Genomic DNA, 20,592 nt, shown 5'->3' with positions numbered 1-20,592 from the left:
ATCTGCGTTGGTCGGTCAATAATCGCAATTTTATGAAATGCATCATTTACCTCTTACTGAATCTAATATCATGGAGATCATCAGTGATGGATCTAAAGGAGGTGCCCCCCCGCGCCCCGGGGGGGAGTCCGCTTCCCCCCTTATTTTGGGGAAAAATTGCAGAAGGAAAATAAGCCGGCGGATGTAGACACAAAAAAAACCCGGGCCTCCCTCCCTTATCCCAAGGTCTGGATCCGCCACTGATCATTGCAATGCCTAAAATCAGAATAGCCTTTGAATATTAGGGACCACTTCCAATTTATCGCCTGGAAGAAATGGAAGATTTCTAAGGGATCACATGGTTTTTAGGGGGGAACGGCGGGGTGGGGGGGATCAGTCGTTGCCAACGGAGTATAAAAGGGGGACTGAAGAAAGTTGAAAGCAAATTAATTGGCCATGACGGGGAAGGGAATCATAAGATTTCAGCTACACTACACAACAGACACTGATCTATTGAACCATTAGGTTTATTTCGCATTTTTCGGGCGAGCACCAGCGTACAATAATGAAGAAACACATATAGAAAACCGTTGCATTCTCAATAATCGTCATCACAGCACACGACAAAAAGACATACCGAGAGCTTAGCAACCACTAACAAACGTCGCGGTTAGAACGGCGGCCAGAAAAAACCTGCCGTAAAAAAACCCGTAGGGATAAAGAGACAGGAAATCTGCGTAGGAACCAGGCCCAAGCTCACGTAACCTTCCTACTAGGCTATATGCATACTTACAAAAAATAAATAAATAAATAAATAAATAAACTCAGCAACTGAGATGGCGTCGGCCTAGAATGATTGCCCACGTGCAATCACAAGCTTTAACACTCATATCACTATACCCATAATGCATCTATACTCAAGGGTCCAGGCCTTGCCCTGTTGCTCTCGTGCCGCAGAAATATTTAATTTCCGGCGTATTCGTTGGCACTCAAACGCCAGAAATTCCATAATATTACAGCTTTATGGAGATATAAGTTAATTTCATCGTGACAAAACCAAAATCCTCCTCTCTCCCCCACGGCAATAAAGAATAACATTGCTCATGAGGCAAAAAAAAAAACCTTTAAAATGTTTAATGTACAAAAAGTTAATAAAAACAAGTGCACCATTATTACTAAACGCGTGGTCAGAAATTTCTAATTTAATATCCAAAATGAAATGACTGGTGATCCTCGCAATCTTATTGGCTTTTAGCGGTGAGAATTTATTCTCGAATCCCATTATGTTTTGCTCTTATGATTGCATCATCCCCAGCCGATTAGAAAGCAACACTAAAAACAAAACAACCAATCAGATTCCAAGGTTTGCAATTAAATTTTAGGAAATGAAAGACAAATAAGTCGTTGAGCGGCGAATTTTGTAACTGTTGTTTCCAAACCTTAATACGGTTTTTGAATTACGACAATGAGATATTTGTACCAACTAAAATCTTGTATTTGGGTGATTGAGTCGTGCGATTTGTAAAGGTAATCACATGATTTCGAGTGCAATTTGGAATAAATAAGCACGTATAAAATTTTTCAAAGACAAACAAAATTGCATGAGTCCGTAGGGCGAGTGCAATTTGTGGTGTTTGAAAAAATTTACAAGTGCTTATTTATTCCAAATTGCACGAGAAAATCATGTGATTATCTCTTAATAATATACATGAAAAAATACGAGGTAGCTTCTCATAACTACGCAGAAGAAAAGCGCGCGCATCACGTGCAAAAATAATTGATTCAAACCCTGCAAGTGACATGGACCTTGACCTTGACATTGACCTTGACATTGACCTTGACATTGACTAATCATTCTGACCAATCAGAATGTCTGGTTTGTTTCTTTCTGTTCACTGAATTAACTCTCTTCTGCACTGAATTAACTGAAAACTGCATACATCTTAACCAATCAGAACTGAGAATTTTTTTCACGTATATTATTAAAACACGAATGTATTAAAGTGGCAATCGAGCATCATGTCGAGCGATTTTGGTCTGATGTACTTTTTATTCTAAATCCCGCGTATGATTTCATACTGAATTGCACTCCATTAATCGATCAGTTCAAATACCATTACTGATTACATCAACAGCAAAGTCCTCCCTGGATCAAATGTTATTGAAAAGAATGTCGTAGTTTCTGATAAAAAATAGTCTTTGAAGCATTTAGGTGCACCGAACCCTTTAAAGAGTTCTCGTCGACTCTTTGGAAAATGGCTTCCATGCCACTTGTTCGATGATGGCATCGCTTGTCAGTTCCTGGGAGTTTTAATGACAATGCGGCGAGTTGTTCTGTTCATATGTTCGATCATGCATCACAGTCGTTGCTTTTGTTGTGGTTCTAGGTTCATGACACTCAGTCTAAATGTCTTCTGTTTTAATCTAGGCGCCTAAACTAAAAAAGAATCTTCATCTTCATCTCTTGTCGACACACTCTCACAGCCGCTTTCGCACGAGAAACTCGTGCAGCTCGTGTCACTGCACGTTTCACACGATGAATCTTCACTGACTGTCTCGCTCCACTGTCCACTGTCCGAAGCTTCTGTCGAGTGTCCTTCGACACCCATCTCACAAACATCATTCTCGTCACGTGACAAAATAATCGCGTTACCGTCAGGATCACGAGCCAGCCACGTGTTATCCCCGTTTGGGATCAACGTGAGTCGAAGTTTCTGTTTGATATAAAGCACATTACGGATGTTGAAATTAAGTGCGCTGAGCTGCGATGCATGGGGTTGCAAACATGGCGAATACTTCAAGGATAGCTTTATTTCAAGGCCAGGCTGAGAGTACAGGTCAAAAGAACAGAATCCTGGTTTACTTGCACTAGTTTCACATCCCGTCAACACGCCGTAAAATTCTTTCATTTTCTCAAAATTTTTCACGAAAATGTTAAACCTAAGTTGCTCGTTTCCGTAATGCACCGAACAGACAGTCCACAGTGGGAGGTCTGGAGACGACCCGTAATAATCTTGGCGTGCAACAGTGCGCATGTCCTTAGGGTTGGCCAGTTCAATTTTATGATGAAAGCCCCAAGGGGGCGACTGAAGGTACCCTTTTGCAAATTCTGCGTTCAGCTGATACTTGGACTCCTCGTGCAAAAACAGCACAACGCTTAATGACTGTGTGTTCAAATGATGCCTACTCAAATGACTCTTACTCGCTTTCTCTTTTGGGCCATCTTGTTCAAACCACGTGATAAACGACTTTTTATTGCTTTCTTCAATGTGAAGGAGCTGAAATGTGGGATCAATCCATTGGAGCAACGGACTGTAAAGGGACTTTACTTTTGGCACCTCATCTCGAGGGAGCCTGATTTCCAAAGTGCAAAGATAAGGGTCCCTTTCGCGCCAGTCCACACGAGGCCCGGTGGCACCATGATCCTGACTTTCACGAGTTTGTCCCAGGTTGAGTTCACCTTCTTTATCATCGTCATCATACCAAGGCATGGTTGAACCTCTTGAACTGAAAACGAGATAGAGAAAAAGTTTATTATAGAGTTTATGATTGAACAAAGCTTGTTAGCCCTCATAAATCTCAGTGATATTAAGTTGGCCCAAAATTGATTTCTCGCCTTCGGGAAAAATTTAAGTAAGTGTAGAAAGAAAAGCCCATGATGTAAATAAAGTTTTCAGGCCCCGACAAATTTTGACCCCTATGCCTTTAAGATGACGGCTGAATTAGGAGTTAATAAAAACTAAGCCACGAAGCCGTACGTATGCTGTCACCGATAAACAACTAGTCACCGAAGTGGTGGTAGATACATAACGAGCTACGATCGCGAAGCGGCGCGTTAAACATCCACCGTTAGCCACCAAGACCGAGGTGAAAAGTTATTTTAGCACATACTAAAACATTGAGATAATATAGCTCAGAAAGAAGATCTTAACTCATTATTCATTCCTTCAACGATTACAATATTTTCGAGCGCAAATTCCACGCGAGTTACTCGGTGGCGAATAATTGTTAAAGGCCCATTTTCATCCGAGATCCTTTGCAGTCGTTTATTTTTGTTTTGGAATCGCGCTATTGTTAAATGGCAAACTCTGATAGTCATTCACGAACACTATTAAAAAGAAAAACACAGATTTGGTGAAGAACACAGTAAACAAATTTGCAGCTAAATATTTGAGACTGAAAGATCATAAATCGAGTCTGTGTCTAAAACTTGTACAAAGCTTACGTGATGTTGAAGGAAATTGTTCGGCTTCAACACTAAACAAATAATAAACAAATAACCAACATTGGCCAAAACTGATTTGCTTTATGCATTTCAATTAAAGAATAATGACTTGTACAAATGAGATCGCTTACATACATATCTCAGGATCTCAAGTAAAAATCAGTCAAATAATTATTCTCACGGTCACCTCGAAAAAATCTCCCCGGAGTCTCTAGTTCCATCGTAGGAACAATGCAATAACATTTCTGCAAAAGCACTGTTTTTAGTGTTACCGAAACCCATTGTTGTTTTTCTTGCCCTCCATAAATCATACACAGACTCTCGAAGTCGAATCACCTTTGCCGAGCCGGGCAGACCCGGCCTTCCTCTAGACCGCTTCTTCGGCGGCATCAACTTTTCAAATGACGTTTTTCACCATCATACATGTAAGAATTAAAAACTGTTTACTGATATGGATACTACGATAGTTTGTTGTTCGCACATGATTCAAGATGGAACTTTGAAAGCCCTAATTAGTAAGATGGAAGAACATATCAAAGCGATTCCGCAACTTCGAGGAAAATAGCGTATTTTTCGTATATGAAAAATGATCTGGGCGCGCACGGCATCTCGGTTGAAAATGGGTCTTTAAATATTCGGAATTTGAGAAGCCAATCAGAGCGCACCTTTAACGCTATCAGCTGTTTTAGAATATACAATTTATAATTAATTAAGGCTATCTATCTGCCAGTCCACATGTCTATGTACGAACATTTAAAAAACCAAGATACAATAAATGTGTTTAATTTAGACCGTGCCGATATAGTGTAAATACCATTGCATTTATTTTTTACGAAGACCTTATCACTTGATTTTTACCACAGTTTTGAATGATCTAAGCAATCTTACCCTTTTCATAATAAGGAGAAAGTTTCTTAAACAAGAGAGTATTGTGACATTAAAAAAAGATTCATTGGGTACAAGAAAGTAGCCAGCCATCTAGTCTTCATGCGATGCTTTCGCAATCAGAAACGAAAATACTTCCCCTAAATATTCCTCTCTCGCCAACAGAACGATACCTGACGAAATGGTTCAAGCTCACAAGACTTGTACGACAAAAATCTTCCACATGCGTACTTTTCAAGAGCGATCAGTTGAGGGAAAAATACCAACCATTAATTACAACGCAGCAAAAAGAATAACGGAAAAAAATTCACTTTGAAGGTGAAATGAATATTTCAACGACTAGAAAAACACTGACAACGCTTTGACAAAATGCGGAACGATAGAACAAGCTACGAGTTGCAATACACGAATGGAAATTGTCAACATGGAAAAATGAAACCTTGATTATCTGAAAATGCCAACGCAAATCATGTACGATGATAAAAACCGAAACAAATGAGGACTCCGCAGTAAACGAAAAAGGGGGATTCGAGCTCCTTGGGTATTTTCTTTTTCTTTTTTTATCTTGTATTTGTTCAAAACTCCCATTGCTACGGTGGGCGTCTTCTTAGTAAAGAGTAATTCAAGTCAGTGTTTGTCTTTTGCTATCACTATTACGAGAAATCTTACCCTGCGTGATTCTAGAACCAACAAGGGAAACTTCAATGGCTTTCAAAATGAAAACCTGGAAACTATGGATACAAATGAATAAAGGCTGATAGTTTCGAAAGAAACTGTTTGGGGCTGCGTCGGTGGGAGTAACGAAATAATTTGGATATATCAACAAAAGTTGAAATGGTAAATTCGCTCCGACGAAGGGCTAACGCTCGAAACGTCAGCTTTTGTAATCATTACGGTGGCCAATTTACCATTTCAACTTTTGTTGATATATCCAAATTATATGGATACAAATGTTTCATCTTCAACGCAAGCAAGTCGTACACATCCGGCGATTAGTGATTTTTAAAAAATGTTTGAATTGTTCAGCGCTGATCCGAGGGATAAACAAAAATACCGTGACATACTTGAATGAAGTACCGCTTGACACATACACTTACTTGAATATATATGCACTATACTCGGTCTTCGCAAATCAGCGAAAAATGTCTAGAATGTTTTCTCACAATGGCATATAACCAAGAGGAACCAAAGCTCTCCTTGCCCTGAAGAAATTAATTATAAACTTTTCGGCGAAACAATCATTATCTTCTTATTGGCACTAGATAGGAATCTTAAGAGCAGAGCTCTCCATATCAAGTAATAAAACAACAGTAATTTCAAAACGTTTCTTACCAATATGCAATGGGATATTATAACGCCGTCTCGTTTCTTCAAAGTAGATTCGATATTCTCAGCGATTCGATTAAAACGATCTCGTTTTAGTTGCCAAACAATCCACAGCAGGGCAGGCTTGCACGTGTGTCACTTACTGTACGTGAAAACTCGTACTGTGTCAACAAAACCGGGATCTATTCACCGATCACAAACAAACAGGAAATTTCAAACCTTGAGAATTATTATTTGAACGAGGAAAAAACCGGAAGTTCCAACCCTGTCTTTGCATAATGTTCGCCTATTAAGGTAAGCTCTTTTTTCGTGATTTTCACGAAATACTTCCTAATATGGGTGGTCTCCAGGTTAGAAAGTCCGCAAATTGATCGCTGCCAGGATTTAATTTCCTGTTGCGTCCTAGGGAAAGACAATATTCTCTCATAGTAATTCTCCCAACTCAGGAGAATATTGACGAGCGCTCCTTGAAAGCTGACAAAATAAAGATAAGATGAGTCGAAGTCACACGATCCAAAAAAGCAGAAATAACTCGGAAAAAAACGGGATGTGCCACGCTTAACCTACTCTTAGTGGTGTGATTTTTTTTTTCAGGTAAGTAAAATCCATAGCCGAACATAGCAATGAGCTATACAACTTTAATTTCAAAGGCACCAAGATCCTCTAATTCTTCTTTAGCATTTTCAAAAAGCAAATTTTCACTTCCGAAGGTAAATGTAGCTGTCTGTACAGTAGGAAATTTTACAAGCAAGGGCATAATCCACCTGGAATTTGCATACGCAGCCGGTACGCAAACATTGCTTTAAAACATGACAAACAAAGGAACAGTTGATCACCAGTTACTTACGACTTAATTTCCCACAGTCACGCGTGCAGAGGGTGGCTAAGGGAGGGATTATGCAGGTAAACAATGCGGCTACCGGGTCTTACATGAAATTCCGGTCAAATTTGAGATTCGTGACTTACGGGTGCGAATGTTTACTCAAGGGAGTTAAGGTAAATAACTTTTGAAATTAAGAAAAATTACAAAGATATAGAGTCTGAGTACCCTCAAGTGGATTGGAAACTAAGAACTTCCGATTTGCGCTCGCCGAGTCGTTTGCATTGCTGACATCACCAACACCAACGAGGACTCGCTCGTGAGTTGGGCCACGCACTAAGATATATCTGACATACATTCTGTACAGACTGTAAACTCTTATTTGGAAGGTGTCGCGTGAATAAATAGCTGTTTATATGAATAAACAAGTGTGAGTGTTCCGTCAGTGATAGGAAACGCGATTTCTTTGTAGCAGATACATGAATATACCCGCCATAAAAACATAGGAATGACCCGACTTTGTTATTCTCCGCACAGATCAGTATGAATTGATTTTTAATGAAACGCTTTTTTATAGATATGGCCTGTCATCCAGATCGCTCATTTCATAGCGTGAAACAAATGCAAAATAACGGGGGGAGCTTTAAGGGAGTCTGAAGGCAAGTTCCCCCATTGAAAGTGCACCCTACTTTCGGGTAAAGTTGAGTTGAGGCTGGGGGAGGGGGGGGGAAGGCTGAAGGTTCGATGGTCTCTGCCCAACCTTGCAGTTCTGCCCTATATCCTTTGTTCATTCAGAAAGAGAGTGCCAGAATTCGTTACTTTCCGATACTAAGTAAAAACAGCCTCTCCCAAATCAAGAGAGGAGTTTCAATGCATAAATAAAAACCAAAAACGCTCGTAACTAAAGACTATACACTAGGGCTTGCAACAGGTTTGCAATTTTCTGCGAGTCGTCCTTCTGTTCATTCAACCCAAATCTTTCCATCACTAAAGTCAACTTACTTTTTGAGTCAGTAGTGTTGGAAATTTGAGTTTTAAGATTTCTGTAGAGGCCGGTCATTATGTATCGCCGGGGGATACATAATCCGAGTAGTTTATTTCTTTCACCCCCCCCCCCCCTCCTCTCTGGTCCCCGAGCAAGGCTCTCTAATATTCTTATGATCCCACTGATTGGCATGGCAGTTAACTGGCAGTCAATTTTCTAGAGTCCTCCTTTATATTCTGTTGACGACCCCTGAAAACTACATGATCCCTCCCGAAATCTTCCCCCCTCCTCCCCCCTCCCCCCCCCCCCCCACGCCAGGTGATAATTAATGACTGGGTTCCCCTTTGTACCCTGCTGGGGCTTTCATGTTGATTCGCGTGAGCCGCGTTCTTGTTGCAAAATGATCTAAGATGAGCTCGAATTTGTCATAAAAGTAATACTTTTAAGGGCTTTTCCATTACCTTGGAACTTTTAACAAAAACTCAAATCGATGACATTTTGGTGGCACAGAAATCCGGCTAACCCTCGATCGCCTCTCGACCTTTGTAGTAACAACGACGAAAAACAAAAACTTTCCCTATATAATGATACGATGAAGAGAGGTTAACGAGTATTAAAATCAAGAAAGACAGCTTTACCTCTCTGTTCTTTACCGTCTTAAATGCACCTGGCGGGTCGGTATTTTTGTTCCCTTCTGTAAAGTTTGAGTTCTCGATAACATCGCTCTGGAGGGTTTGTCGCCTAATTTGAATTGTAAAACTACATCTGTCACAATGCAACTATCTAGAATGTTGAGACAATAAACAAAATTGAATAGGGTAAACGCAAGACAAAGAACAATAGATATCTCGACATCATTACAGTATTGTTAAGGTTTATTGTTGTTCGATCTAAAAAGGGCATCTTTGATACCATGCTATCTCTGTTACATGGAAAGTTATGAGTTAGTTTTCTCAAAACAAATGCGCTGGCAACATTTAAACTGATTCGGTGCTAAGAGTTGAACGTTCTAATTCGCAAGCATAATAGTAAATGAATTAGTTATCATTTATCCAAGGCGAATTGTTTTTCGTTAAACCTTGTGCTGACTGTTACTGATACATTACAAGCAAATATAATTAACAAGGTATCTGCAGCACCCATGCTTAGTAAGATGTCATGGCTGGGGACAAATCATCATTTATTGTCGTGGGAGGGGAGGGAGTTCAAGGAATTTTGGTGGGGCATCACATGTTCTTCAATGGGAACGAGGGGGATCGATCATCGGGGACAGAGTTTGAAGGGGGGATACAGAAAACTGACTGCTAATTAACAACCAATGGAGGGGGGGGGGGTCAAAAGAAATTTGATAGCAACATTAATATTAACGACCAGACCCTACGGAAGAGGGAAGATTCCAAAGGTCGAGGCCAACACTGGTAAGGAAATACCCTACCACGCTCTTTAAGTCTAATGAGATGCTGGTGTAGTAACTCCGTGACCACCCCCCCCCCCTCTCCACACCTCTTTAGACGAAAAGTCTAGACTTCATCCCTGAGATGTCATTCTAAATATCACGTCAGCTTCACAATTCACAGTCTAAACAAGCTTTTATCTCTCAAATTAGGTTCCGTGAGTATTTACGTTCAAGAATTCTTCGACTATGTCAAAAAGCCAAGGAATGACCTAAGCCTCTCAATAAGTGATACTTCTTGGCAGGTGTAGCAGAATTACTATATAAAAAAAAACGCTTTAGACACGAGTTTCAATGGAACTTAGAATGCTTGATTCAAAGGCCCTTAAGATCAGAACTGAGAATCTTCAATCTCTTAGTCTTGTGGTGTAGAATGTAACTTGTAAATCTCTCTATTTATGAACAGTCGATCACTGCTTTTTCTTATTGGTTAGTGCTGATGATGTTGACATGCTATTCCAAACATTTGTCGGTGAAAGTGCGCATCTTGTCCGATTCTATGATTTTTACGAGATTTTCCCCTTTTTTTGTAACCAGACCAACCTCAATTTCACTTAAGTGTGAAAACAAAAATTCGAAATTTGGAAATGTTCTGTTGACGTTGGATGTACTTAAAATGTGAGAAGCTAAGGCGTTCTTGAAAAATCTACTCACCGATTCATACTGGAAGAAAATCAAAGACATTAACTTGCACTGCCCTTTATCGCGAATATGTTTGTATTTCACCCCAGAATCTCTACTCGTTCTGCATTCTCCATCATGATAACATCTTAGAGACTCTTTACGGGACGATTTTAATCATGACACTGATTATATCGACAATCAACAACAGTATTTATAATGAAAATGATACTTAGTCATGTCAAAATGGATGAGAAATTCAAGTGTAAGTTCAAGTTGCGGTCGGAATAAGGAAAATCCCTTCGGAATTTGTCAGCCTTCCGTAAAAAAAAACCGTGGTGATCTTAGCGATTAGACGAGAGATCAGTCGATACTAGCCCTCGCTGTAGATGTTTTTTTTTTTTTTGTGGATGAAAGCCTATCTCGACTTCAACTTGGGCAATGTCACTTTCCTACTTTTCCCATCTAATTATGCAGCGATGTTCTAAGCGAGTAAGGGACTTGCTACTGATGTTTACAATCGACTGGGTTTGCCGTGGATTCCATTGTGAACCCTGATACATGAACCAACATTGAGGCTTACTCAGGACTTTGAAATTTAATCGTTATAACGGAAGCTTACGGCGGTGAGACGTTGAAAATCTCTCTCATGTAAAAAAGGAGCTTAGCGTACATTGGATGGTTTCATATTCCAACATTCATCAAAAAATTCGGGGTAAATAACGCGTTTTTCAAACGTTTAGTTATGTCCTTTGTGTTGTAATCAATAGCATTTACATCCAGCAATAGTGTTCGCTTATGAGGTATCTTTATGAGTCTACGACTCGTCCAAAATAAGGCTGATAACAAAAATGTCTTTCAGCACATGCGTCCAACGAACTCTTACCCGGGTACAAAGTTTAGAGCAACTGATCAGTTCAATCTAAACTGATCAGTATCCTCCTATTCGATTCTATTCCTTTTTTCCCTGACCCGAGTGGTTCGTTGTACAAATTTTAGTTATCAAATTAGGTGTGGCAGGGAGAAAAATCTCGAGAAAATCTGACAGGGATATTATTGAGCATTACTTTTTAAACAGCCTTCAGTCATTGTGGAAGTGAACAAGTTCCTCTTATTACAAAGAAGAAACGAGGAGTTCGTAAGGCATAAAACGGAAACGACCAGAAGCTCTTGTCTTTTATACGTGAAGTAATTTGTGTCCTTACTGGAATAAGGCCTCACTTGGCAATGAGAATAATACAAGGGAAATAACTGGTATCAAGAAGGCCATTTTCAATGATTTTTCAGTTTCTTCGCGACAGCTGTCGGTGAAGATCAGGGCGCCGAAAAAGTACAAAGTTTTCAATTCATCGTCAAAAACTTTAACTGTCGTATCGACTGAAAAATTGAATTAAACTATAGTTCTGTGAAAAAAAAAATCATCTTAATTTGCGTTACCTGAAATCGAACACTTCTTTTTCCGTTCCCAACCACGCGCCGCTGTGCTCATAAGACTCTTCTAGAAAATGTCAGAGCGAAGATGAAATTTATTAAGGTTTCGTGGTTAATAACTATGTCTTCCTCAAATGACAGTTGCCATTGTACCTTCCAAGCCCGCAATTTTGTGAGGTTTTGACACACAATGACAGCTAATCTCTGAATTATTAGCCAGCGTCCGGAAGACTTGAGTCCTAAATCAACAAATGTATAATGTCCTCACTTCACCGAAAGAGTGCGACGCCTCGTGAATTTCATTTAGGATTTGGGTTTGTGTAAAGAAGAATCTCACTGGATTTGAATAGGTAAATAAATAAGTTATGTCGCGATCCATACATGTACTTTTACCGGAACGAAACTTCAAGTGCAATAACACAGAACGTCTCAAATGAAATCCGGTTCAATTACACATGTAAACTGCTTGGACATTAACTGACTCCTTGAAGTTTAATATGCAAGGCCGGTATTTTAAACGATGTGTGTCTTCTTTGAGTAGTGATTTTAGATAATCAAATGTTACCCAGGAAATCGAATTTCCTTAAAAGTGTTCTTTTTTTCAGTGAAAGTGTCCCAACGTTAGGTAAAAACCCTCCAGACACTAGAAACAAAACTTATCGTAAAGATAGAAGAGGGTCTTAGCCGATAACCGTAAAGCGGCCAAAAAAAATAGAGGCATAGAAATGGACAAATTTTAACGGATAGTTGTAGAAAAAGTCAACCGTCAAAATAAGTCTGGTGACAACAATACAATGATATTAACTGTTAGCCGTAAAATAGCCAAAATCGTAACCGTAAGCCATAAAAGCTATCACCACAGGACCTTCATAGAAAGCTTGGCTCAAATGAACAAGCTTTAGTATAGAAAGCAGGTTTGTTAAGCAGCAGCCAAACAAAAAACGTCTTCGTCGTGATTATGAAAAGAAAATTCACTTAAGAAAGTACAGATATGCGCATTAAACACGAATTTCTAACCTGCTACAGCTACGAGATCGTCAAGTGGATCACCTACCCGATTTTTTCGTCTCATTCGATTCGAACAAAACTTTGAGCTGTTGTTCGCAAGGGTTGCTAAACACCAACTAGGTTATTTCAAATGAGAAAATAACAATGGCTTAGAATGAGGAAGCTTAATTTTCCTCAGTTGACGGTAAAATAGCTCAAAGCTCAAACAGCCAAAAAAAAAAACAAACACGCACAAAAAAAACACACACACACGCAAACACGTTCATCCCTGTGTTTTATAAAAGAACAAATCTCGCTCAAAGAAACGCGTACCTAACGAGTATATTTTCATCTTCCCAAGTTGACAGTTCTTTATATTTTATCATTGCTTAAATCCTTTCACGCTAACCTATTATGTTGGGAATTTGTTTTCCACATGATAGGGCACAAAAATTCCGCCACATTAGCTTAATTGAGTAATATTTGCCTGCCATGTTATGGCAAGGAGCCTCGTAAGTAAAGAAGCGTTAATGCCAATAATGAAAACAATTAATCCACTTTCATCTCCTACCCCGCATTGTTTTGAGCTTGCAGAGTTAGGGTGCGACATAAATTGACATCCTCGGCACGTTTCTTGAATAAGTCCTCCTTGAAAGCGATCTATGCTCCAATGATATTTTCATCTCCCCTATTAAAAAGTACTCATAAAAAATTTACTAGCTACTTACAGCATCATGAGATTCCAAAGAGTTATTCCGCTTTTTGAAATCTTTTTTCTTCAATTCTGCAAAATGTTTCACAATCATCGTGCTGTTTATTAATTCAAAACCTCGTTCCCAGGGCCTTTTCCCTTCAATTAGGGGAAAAGGCCCTGGGAACGAGGTTGATTATTTCACTCCGTTTTCCTAACTGAACACCTGGTCAGTACAGTACTAGCAAGGCGATTGAAAAAACTACCAATGCAGACGGAATTGTGAATGAAATATTCTTTATTAAGCCTTATTCTGTAAAACTGTACTAAATGAATAACGAAAGTATTCCTTTTTCTCCATATGCTAATCCAGCAGACTGAAAAGTTCCATGCACTGCACTAATCTCGTGCCCAGATCCTACTGTGTAGCAATAACCGTGAAATTTCTGGGTACAAGACTAATACTACACTAAATGATAGAAATTCAGAGCACGCAGATAAAATTTCCTCAGTGTTTCAACTTTTCTTAATCGATGTAAATGAGTAACCGGTTTACAATAAAGAAAACATAAGGTGAAGCTAGGTACAAAACAGTCTATAAAGAATCAGTTGTCGTCTATATATTTTACATGCACGAAGCATTCAGATAATTTAAGATCCCATGGTCCCAAATCCAATTAATTTTCCCAAAGAAATCTGTGAGAGGGGTAAGGCGTCTTCGATATCCTGTCCTTGTTCAAGCATGCGCTCTAACACTATAAGCCGTTTAACTGCATCACATAACTGCTGGATAGAATTTACCTAGAAAAAAAATGATCAACTTATAATTTCCAGTCAGAAACTCGAATGATGAGTGAAGACAAGGAATAAGGATTGGTTGACTAGAAGAAATGCTGCGTCCGAAGAAACAAATGCCTAGTAAATATCATACAAATGTTACTTGACCCTTTCAATATTGGTCGCTATTAGCGACTTCCCGGCCGGGCTTTCTCCAGAGGAAAAGAGACCTGGCGAAAGAGGTTTTCGTCGTCGCCTAGATTCTTTTATTAGGCTTTACTTTGAGAATATTTCAGATCACTTCAACACACACCAAATTAAGCCAGAAACGTCTGTCTGGTCTGTTATTGCATAATAAAATTTGTGTGTCTAGGAGATATTTCAGATCAATACGAAAAGTAGATTATAACATAGTTAGCAGAGCCGCGCAATCAAATTCAGTTTACGTAAGCGTGCTCAAAATCCCGATAGTGCACGCTGATAGCGTGAACAAGTCGCTTCGCCAGAAAAAAAAATTTTTTTTTCGTGTGAGCGGCCATTGTTAGCGCGGGGAAAAATGATTTATTTCGCGACAATAATGGATACAAACAGAGACTCGGCCCACCAGTCCCAGAACGAAGATAATTTTCCGACCTTCTTCCTTGGGCAAGAGTTCTTACATGAGGCAGTTTAAGAGAAAAACAACGGAAAAGGAGACTCGGCATCAACGCCGTCACGATTCGCTTCACTCTCCGAGGGTGAAGTGCAACAAATTTTGACAGAAAGACACTTTGGTAAAACCAAACAAATGACAAACTGGTCTGTTTCGCGAACAATCACTTCTGATATTGTTGTCCGTTTTTCGCGTCGGATTTGATGCACAATTCCACCGGCTATATTATAAAACAATTGGTTCATGCTTTTAGCTGTGCACTATCGAGTTGTGGAGCCCGTGGGAAGTTTGGAGAGCACTCAAGAAGCTAGAGTTGCCCTCGGCTATTGCCTCGGGCAACTCTTACGCTTCTTTCGTGCTCTCCAAACTTCCACGTGCTCCATAACTGGATAGTGCACGCTAAAGCATGAACCACTTGTTAATTAAAACAGACAACGGGCGTTTAGAGTCTCAAAGTAGAAGAAATACTTTTATCGCAAATCAGTAAGCGGAAAACAACACTCTCCGTATACAACGTGAACCGCAAATTCAAATCACGCACCGAGAGCTCTTTGATTTCTTGGCGATTGCCGTTCACGGTGATCTAGAAAAAAAAACTCAATCTTAAAGTTACTATCGTCTATTCCTGACTTAGGAGATCGATTATACATTTCCGTGACATGTACTTACTTCAGACATACCCAAAGTCTGGGTGTTATGAATGTACATTATTCCAGCTAGTATTTCTCCTTCGGAGAGGCCTATGAAAGTAAAAGAAGACATTCGCCTAAAGCCATGATTGACCCAAAACACATTGAGGTGATAAGAAAAAGTACGATTGTCGGATATGGAACACGAATCTTAAAAGAACTACTGAAAGAATGCTTGCACGTAATTGCCTTGCTGCCGTCTAGTGCCTAGGCCAAAAGGGTTTCTCTTGCTTTGGAGATCGCATCTGGAATGGACCAAGGGACAAATGCGACCTCTACGGTTGTGTAAGAGAAGTTAAAATCGTCTACACCCTTCAGAAAATTTCTCGCGAAAACAGGGATTTTTCGCTGCAATTTCATGGTTCAAATACCTCTTGGTAGTCAATTTTGGTCTGTTCAAGATCAAAAGTGTGGTGTTGAAAATATTTTTTGTAGTAGGATTAAAGGATAATCTATAGCGAACGTTCCAAGCATAACTGATCGATCAAAGGATTAAGCACAACGGAAATCCTACCCCTTTTAGAATTTCCTCAAGATTAAGGTATTTTTCTTAAGTGTTGTCGAAGTTTTCCCGCGTTGACCCTGCGAAAGTTAGTGACGCGCACCCTGTCTAGCAATGCTACAAATATAGAGACCCCCTCCAAGGTAGAGTCCAGACCCCTCTCAGTTGAGAATGGTACTCGGTTACAACTGATATTAAGAAAACAATGCATCTCTCTGACTTACCACTCCTTTTCTTTTCAAGTTTGTAGGCTTTAAGTATCCATCGTAGTCTTGAATCCTTCAGTGGGAGATTTAAAAGAAGATATAAAGTAAGTTAAAATCTTAGTTTCTAAATGCGAGGAAGTCGAAAAGTCGCTGCATCCGACTTACCGTGGATAGGTGATGTAGTTTAACGCGAACTCTGACGTCAAGTGCAGTACCGAGATGGATTGGGTCCGACACTATGTAACCAAGGTGATCATCCCAAATAAACTCTTCCCCAGACTTCTTCAGCTCTCGTTCAAACGCAGCCATGCCTCGAATTAACTTATCAAACACCGCTTGCAAGTTCCCTCCTTTATCAAAGCACCTAAACTGCAGGTGGTCGTCTTCATTTACAAACACAACAAAGGTGGAGTCTTTATTACGGAAGATACCACGTGACTCAGGCCAGTCTCGAGCACGCCCTGAGCATGTTATCAATGGTGACGTGGGATGCGATGTCACATTCAGAGAACCAAGCTTTGGATCTGGAAACTCAGCAATTGGCTTGTATTTACCTACAAATTCACCTACAAAAAAAATTATTTGGAAATTTTTTAAGTCTAACTCTAAAAGGGTCACAAGTTCTTGCTATTCTTTTCTCAGGATATTTTTCGGGTCAATAGGGAACACTCTGTTGGTGTCCTTCACCTTACCCTCACCCACCTCCCAGTCGCATGAGCACCGAGCAAATAAGGTCCTCAAGGCTCCTCCTCGTGCTTCGGGAACACCCAGCCGGCAAGGCATAACCCCGGAGGGAGCGTCGGGCGTGCAGCCTAACAGACAGCACGTAATTACTGTTCAGTTGTCCCTCGGCGATCTTTTTACTGTCCATATCCCTTGGATGAAAATCCTTTCTTTTATGTCCATGGTACTCTTCGATTATAGCATCAAACAATGGTGCAAACTCCTCATAAGAATAGCTGTCTCCCGCTATTATCCCGGATGCGCGTTGCCATGGAACCCCCAAATTGTCCACACCGACTTGAATAGCTTGGTCGAGAGTGAAACCACAAGGGGTATTTATGAATCTATTGAATTAAACAAGATGCAACACGGTGAAACGATGTAAGAAAATCCCAAGTGTTGTATTATTTTCATGCATTTTGAAACTGAAATAGTGTGCTTCGTGCTGAAGAGCTCAAATTTTATATCGTTGATTCGATAAACACAAAAAAGACGTTTAATTGACATAAAAATCTCAGACACATTGGTTCTAATCTGATTCAGTTGTGGTCTTAAATACCGATGTCAATTTTAATCTGTGACAGTATTGATTTTTTCTTATCTTTAATTTCATTGTTGGAAGCAGTATGTGAAAGGAAAATGAAATATACTTTAGTTAAAACTATTTAACTTTTTATATCACATCCGGAGAAGGAAGTGGAAAGGAACACGAGTTTCAGTTTTTTAGTGAAATACACCGAATGCAAATATGGCGTCCAATTTGAATTGTCATTGTTCTGGACTCACTAGCCCTGTCTTCACGTAGAAACACAAAAGGATTATCACATGTGTGACAACACGAAAGGATTATCACATGTGTGACAACACAAAAGGATTATCACATGTGTGATAACACAAAAGGATTATCACATGTGTGAGAGGCTAGTGAGTCCAGAACAATGGCAACTCAAATTGGTCGCCATATTTGCATTCGGTGTATTAGGTCATCGAAAATAAAAAACATGCTTTTATGTCAATACACTTTCTAACTAGGAGTACGGAGTAAAGAAAGTTGAGAGAAGGAGAAAAAAAATCGCTAGATCGTTCCAGACAATTTACAAACATTATGGATAAAGCTAAATAATGATGATGATGATAAAAACGATAATAATTATAACAGTCATGATAATAATAATAATAATAATAATAATAATAATAGATAGATAAATAAATTATCTTCCAGTGGTATAAAAAGAGTCACATATTTAAAGCAGATCCTTCCCTAAAAGATCATTTCATTTTATCAACTGAGTTGATAAAGTAAATTGGCTTCCGTAAAGAGTTAATGAAGGTGATGTTTCTAGCGTTAGACCTGTGCCGGAGCGAATGACTAAGGGTCATTGCTCGAATTTTAACCTTTCGAAACTTTTTACGATGGCAAATTTACATTATCAAATCAGGTGATCAAACCAAATTAGGTCCTTATCGATTGTATTAGTAAAAGTAGCATATCATGCTACTGGCAGAGCCCGATTTTTTCCAAACTACCCTCAAAATTATCCTCGTTTTTGAAAATGATTCTATTTTTTCTTAATGTATGCTTAAAAATAAAAAGCACAAAACTAGTCCAAAAACCAAAAAAAAAAAAAAAATATATATATATATAGCGCATGCTCGCTGGTTTACTCTAGTTTGAGCACTCTGGCATGGCTTAGACGATACCACAAAGGTTGGGTCGTTTGGGGTGACCGTCTCGGTTCTCCCCCATCCTAGCATTAGCACTGCACTGATGAGGCCCAGAAGGCCGAAACAGTACTGTCTGCAGTTAGATATAGCTCTTTGGCATACAAAGCTTTGCTTTCATGTCCAAATTGAGCACTCTATCTAGGATGAGTCATTGCCGTTGCAATTGCGCATGCTCGCCGGTTTACTCTAGTTTGAGCACTCTGGCATGGCTTAGACGATACCACAAAGGTTGGGTCGTTTGGGGTGACCGTCTCGGTTCTCCCCCATCCTAGCATTAGCACTGCACTGATGAGGCCCAGAAGGCCGAAACAGTACTGTCTGCAGTTAGTTATATATATATATATTTATATATATTGTCAATAAAGTATCATATTTTCCTTATCTTGAGTCACACATTTGTTCTGATAAAGCACAACTAACTACTGTACTTCATTCCAAATTAAAAGCGGTGTCAAAATGTACGATGTAAGGGAACTGGGACCGATGCAATCTTTACTTCCGGTGTGCCCAGTCCTCTAGACGACGCCCAGTTAGCCCAATGGATAGTGCGCTGGACTGTTGTGCGGGAGGTCGAGGGTTCAAGCCCCGGCCGGACCAACACTTATAATTGAGAAGAATTTGCTACCTTTCTATAACATCAAGAAATGGTTAGATATTCTAGTCTTCTCGGATAGGGACGAATAAATGGAGGTCCCGTCTCCTGCAGGGTTGGGGGTAGGAGACGTTAATTTCCCACATATGAGATTACTGTGTGATGGATGTCCTCCCCTGGGGTGGGATGGGTGGGTATATGCATTGAGTGTAAAGCGCTGTTGATCTGTCATTGTAAATAGCACTCTATAAGAAATAAATAATAATAATTATTATTATTATAATTATAATTATTATTATTATTATTATTATTATTATTATTATTAGACGACCAACGACACATTATTGTGGTAACCTTCTTCCCCTCCCCAGACAAATGAAAATAGACTGAAACATAGACAGAACTTGAAAATAACAAATCTTAATAGAGACTAAGCGAGTCATGACTCTCGTAATGTTCCCTTGAAAGAACTAAAAATATGCCGATTATGCTAGCAGTACTAAAATTAGAAAAAGTGCTAAAATTATGCTGGTTTTTCCAAATTATGCCAAAACTTATTCTAGCACAATCGATAAGGACCTAAACCAAATTATGTTATAATACGCCCTCCTCCCCACTGACGTAGCACCGCAGTTTCTTTAGAAACTTACCCCCTTTATACCTAAAGGCCCCTTCAGTGAGGAAACAAAACTCCTTAATTTCATTTACTTTCAAACGACTATCACTTCTAATTCAAATATTGTTAAATTTATGTATCTGTCTGTCATACGTTCGTTTCAAAGTCAGAAATGAGAATCTAGTGCGACATCTTTCCATGAAATCAATCTTTTTTATCATGATATTTACTTATTAGCCCTACGATGTTTCGATTTCTTTGGTTAGAACTTCCGGTTCAAGTCTTAAAAACTTCACCCTCCCACCCAGACTTTCGAGTAAATTCTCGCCACTTTTCAGTCTTTGGTGTACATGCTTACCTCAACGACTCGTACAAGTCTGGTGTGAGGTGATTCGCCATCATGTTGTTATGCAGGCGTAAATCTGGGAAATTTCCGCGCGGAGGATATCTTTCATAACCGTGCTGTTTTCTATCCCACGGTTTTTCACCGAAATACATTATGTATACTTCCCGCGCGACATACACTCCGCAGCCCAAAGCTACGAGCCCGAGAAAACGACGGCTTGATGGAACATCCATTCTTTTCCTTTCACCGTTTCACTGAGTAAGTTTTAGGAGTTTACGTTATGCTTTGATTACTTCATTATCGCTTCAGACAATTCAATTAATGCAACACGCCATTTGTACTGTCCAATTAGCGCTTGGAT

At 39.5% G+C, this 20,592-nt stretch overlaps 2 protein-coding genes across 8 annotated transcripts; both read right to left on the bottom strand.

Annotated features, from left to right (window-relative positions):
- Positions 1-488: 488 nt before the first annotated feature.
- On the bottom strand, positions 489-13,454 carry LOC111333030 (protein FAM124A). Of its 7 annotated transcripts, none has more exons than XM_088741701.1 (3): positions 11,732-11,825; positions 8,859-8,961; positions 489-3,486 (listed from the first exon to the last, which is right to left on the bottom strand). In XM_088741701.1, exon 3 carries the CDS (start codon positions 3,468-3,470, stop codon positions 2,412-2,414), a length of 1,059 nt encoding a protein of 352 aa, XP_088597827.1. In that variant the 5' UTR covers positions 3,471-3,486; positions 8,859-8,961; positions 11,732-11,825; the 3' UTR covers positions 489-2,411. The 7 variants fall into 7 exon arrangements, with proteins under 7 accessions (XP_088597827.1, XP_088597826.1, XP_088597825.1 ...); XM_088741700.1 differs by lacking the exon at positions 11,732-11,825 and adding an exon at positions 10,328-10,486 and having other exon boundaries at positions 8,859-9,003; XM_088741699.1 differs by lacking the exon at positions 11,732-11,825 and adding an exon at positions 10,328-10,483.
- A 229-nt stretch (positions 13,455-13,683) lies between these two features.
- On the bottom strand, positions 13,684-20,559 carry LOC111333527 (creatine kinase B-type). The gene is made up of 6 exons (XM_022939120.2): positions 20,244-20,559; positions 16,932-17,296; positions 16,395-16,795; positions 16,248-16,302; positions 15,502-15,572; positions 13,684-14,204 (listed from the first exon to the last, which is right to left on the bottom strand). Exons 1-6 carry the CDS (start codon positions 20,462-20,464, stop codon positions 14,055-14,057), a joined length of 1,263 nt encoding a protein of 420 aa, XP_022794855.2. The 5' UTR covers positions 20,465-20,559; the 3' UTR covers positions 13,684-14,054.
- Between the last annotated feature and the right edge of the window lie 33 nt (positions 20,560-20,592).

The sequence above is a fragment of the Stylophora pistillata genome, chromosome 12, assembly GCF_964205215.1.
Source record: "Stylophora pistillata chromosome 12, jaStyPist1.2, whole genome shotgun sequence".
In the NCBI taxonomy this organism is placed as follows: domain Eukaryota; kingdom Metazoa; phylum Cnidaria; class Anthozoa; order Scleractinia; family Pocilloporidae; genus Stylophora; species Stylophora pistillata.
The sequence above is the reverse complement of the archived record's forward strand: the minus strand, read 5'-3'. Positions and strand labels throughout refer to the sequence as shown.